The sequence below is a fragment of the Apis dorsata genome, unplaced genomic scaffold (genome assembly GCF_000469605.1).
Source record: "Apis dorsata unplaced genomic scaffold, Apis dorsata 1.3 scaffold_919, whole genome shotgun sequence".
Classification (NCBI taxonomy): Eukaryota; Metazoa; Arthropoda; class Insecta; order Hymenoptera; family Apidae; genus Apis; species Apis dorsata.
In genome coordinates this window covers 215,870-219,411 of record NW_006264030.1, presented here as the reverse complement: position 1 = coordinate 219,411, position 3,542 = coordinate 215,870, and the positions used below count along the sequence as shown (strand labels likewise).

The following is a 3,542-nucleotide window of genomic DNA, read 5'->3' as shown; positions in this document are numbered from 1 at the left end:
AAAAAAAAAAAAAAAAAAAAAAACAAAAGTGATGCGAAACGTAAAGCGAACGTTAATGGACCAACCCGTTATGGCAATCCGTTATTGCGAAATCGAAAGTAGGAGGAAAGTGTATTATTACGCGATGTAAAAATTGGTTTGTATCAAACCCATCGGAGGTTACTTATCTATCGATTGCGAAATTAGATTGATGATCGCAAAGAACGCGACGCATTCGGATATTCGAAGGAGAAATTGACAAAATTGTTCCCGAAATTCTCGATTCCCAATGTTCAATGATTTCATCATCGATTAAATTCCCATTTTATACTTGAGGCAAAAAAATAAGTCAAAAAACCGCTTTTTACGAATTACGAATCACGAGAGAGCGAATCTCGGATTCTTACTGTTTATAATAAAATATCAATATTTACGATTAAGCGGATCGTTTGGTTTCGTTTTTTCAATTTTTCCAAATACTTATCGCGATATATTGTTCGCTGGATATACGAATAATATCACCATACATGTAACATGTAATATGAGAAGATATATACTAAGAAGATGTTTCCATGTTGCATAATCGAAACGCAATTTATACGCGAGGACGCGGTTGCACCCCAACTTCGATACCTCAACTTCGCGCTTGGACGCTTCGAAAAAAAGATTCGAATTTACCGGATAATTAATCAGCGAGCAAAACCGTCCGATCAATCATCGTTCCTTACCACGCGTTAAACAACGCGTTCTGCCTCTTAATTAGATAGTTACCTTCGTAATTAGTACACTCGCTCGCTTAACCATTGCTTAATGTCTCATTCGCCGGGTTGTTGTTGGATGGAAGAATCGGCAAAGCGTCGAACAATTTCGTGAAAGTTTCCAATTCGAATATAGTAGAGGAGAGGTATTAATCAAGCCGGTTAACGAAGACGAGCGGTCCGAATTGGCATCCTTAGAAGGTTCGTATCCTTGCCAAGTCCTGCATCCTTGTTCGTTCCCGCTCTCGCGATCCGACGCGGGAGAGGATCGAGCATGAGAGGAGCGATGATGCTCCGAGTTAATGATGCGCCGCATTGCGTTACGATATAGGATTCGTAACCCGTGAAATATGGAACGAATCCATGGCTCTAGGTGGCTGCTACGGTCCCACTCTTCTTCTTCGCTCACCATCACTACCGTCACCGACTGATTCAACACCACCGTGTGACACAGTTACATCGGTGCCTTGCTGTAAATCCTATACCTACGGCTTGTACCAAACCGTGATCTAGAAACACGGATGAATCCTGGGATATATAAAGCGGATTAGAACCAAACTTTGTCATTCCCTCGACACCATCCAACGGCGGAAGGTGTGCACAGCAAGAAAAGATAGAAGATCCGAAAGGCTTGCGGTGGTGAAGCACCTCGCGTGATCCAGAGACTCACCTTCTCAAGGATAAACGAGGGAAAAAGTCGGTGATCAAGATTTATTGTTGTACGGAAAGACACACCGATTCATTCGCCATGTATAAGGTGAGAAAACTTGCATCCAGAGAGATAGGAGGGAAATTATATCTGTTGCAACTGATATAAGCATCGAGGAGAGTAGAACGAAGAGCGTAGCGAGGATTGTTTCGTACATCGTGGAATGCTATTCTGCATTCGTCGTCAATGTTGCTCAATGCGAATTATTCTTTTGGTTCTAAATTCGACATTGTCCGGAAATATCAGAGAAATTTTATCCATCATAGATCGTAGCAATCTAAGAGAATATCGATTAAGCGTTTCGAAAATGCCAGGATAATCGTTTCCTGATATTCCGTTAAAAATTCCGTTAAAAATTCCGTTTAATCTCTTCCGAGTTTCAAAATTCTTTCTTGGTTCCAACTTTTTTTTTTTTCTTTCTATCCATCTAATCGCGTGAGATAACCAATTTTCGATCGAACCATCCGTTCAAATTTCGTTCGTGTTTGCAGATTGGATTAGCGGTATTCGTTTTAGCCCTCACTTTGGTACGTTCCGAACCACCGGTCAACTCGTATCTGCCACCTAGCGGTGGTGGTCCTGGGAATGGTAATGGGGGAGGAGGCGGAGGACCGTCCAACGTATACGGACCACCTGGTTTCGATGGACAGAATGGGATCGGAGGAGGCGATAACGGTCGAAATGGTCTATCCAACAGTTACGGAGTACCTACTGGTGGAAATGGTTATAACGGTGATAGTTCTGGTAATGGAAGACCTGGCTCAAACGGTGGAAGAAATGGGAATGGTAGAGGAAATGGTTTCGGTGGTGGTCAACCTTCCAATTCTTATGGGCCTCCGTCGAATGGACACGGTGGAAATGGAGCGGGAAGACCGTCTAGCAGTTACGGAGCACCTGGTGGAGGAAATGGATTCGCCGGTGGAAGCAATGGGAAAAATGGATTCGGTGGCGGTCCATCGAGTAGTTACGGTCCTCCGGAAAATGGAAATGGTTTTAATGGTGGAAATGGAAGTCCGTCCGGCCTCTATGGACCACCAGGAAGGAACGGTGGAAATGGTGGAAATGGTGGAAATGGTGGAAATGGGGGACGACCATCGGGAAGCTATGGTACTCCTGAAAGAAACGGAGGAAGACCTGGAGGACTTTATGGGGCACCGGGCAGAAATGGAAATAATGGTGGTAATGGTGGATATCCTTCTGGAGGATTAAACGGTGGCAATGGTGGATATCCTTCGGGAGGACCAGGTGGAAATGGTGGTGGTAACGGTGGTTATCCTTCTGGAGGCTCAAACGGAGACAATGGTGGTTATCCATCCGGTCCAGGTGGTAATGGTGACGGTAATGGAGCAGGTTATGGACAAGATGAAAATAATGTGAGTTCCTATTTTCAATGATTATATATGATATAAATCATTATATCGTATAAATTATTTTCAATGTTATCTTCGATTTCTAATGAAAGTTATAATATAAGTGAAGATAACGATTCTCTTTGTCTTTTATCATCTTTATATGTTTTATTCTTATTTTTATATTTTTTAATATCAATTCAGGAACCTGCGAAATACGAATTCTCTTATGAAGTGAAAGACGAGCAATCTGGAGCTGATTATGGCCATACGGAAAGCAGAGATGGAGATCGTGCACAGGGGGAATTCAATGTTCTGCTTCCCGATGGTAGAAAACAAATCGTCGAATACGAAGCTGATCAAGATGGATTTAAACCTCAAATTAGATACGAAGGTGAAGCAAATTCTCAAGGATATGGATCTGGAGGACCAGGAGGTAATGGTGGAGATAACGGATATCCAACTGGTGGACCAAGTAATGGTTATTCATCGGGAAGGCCAAACGGCGGATCTGATTTTAGTGATGGTATATAACCAGATGGGATATCTATTTTAATTAATCATCAATTAAGATGCTCGTTGTTGAAAATATTCGTTTATTTAATCATATTATCCGATTCTCGTTCATAAACAAACAATTTAAATTGTATCTGTAAAAATTCTGTTAGTTAGTTTATATCTAAATCTATAGAATCTATATCACGATTATAACGAATGTAATATAAACTTTTTTATATGTAATATAAA

At 41.5% G+C, this 3,542-nt stretch overlaps 1 protein-coding gene across 1 annotated transcript in view; it reads left to right on the top strand.

Annotated features, from left to right (window-relative positions):
* Nucleotides 1–1,288: 1,288 nt before the first annotated feature.
* The window catches only part of LOC102671090 (pro-resilin), a 2,816-nt gene continuing 562 nt past the window's right edge, over nt 1,289–3,542 (top strand). Inside the window, exons 1-3 of the mRNA XM_006623587.2 lie at nt 1,289–1,494; nt 1,938–2,819; nt 3,000–3,321. Coding sequence (XP_006623650.1) covers nt 1,486–1,494; nt 1,938–2,819; nt 3,000–3,321 — 1,213 coding nt within the window. The 5' untranslated portion in view covers nt 1,289–1,485. The remainder of the gene's footprint in view (nt 1,495–1,937; nt 2,820–2,999; nt 3,322–3,542) is intronic.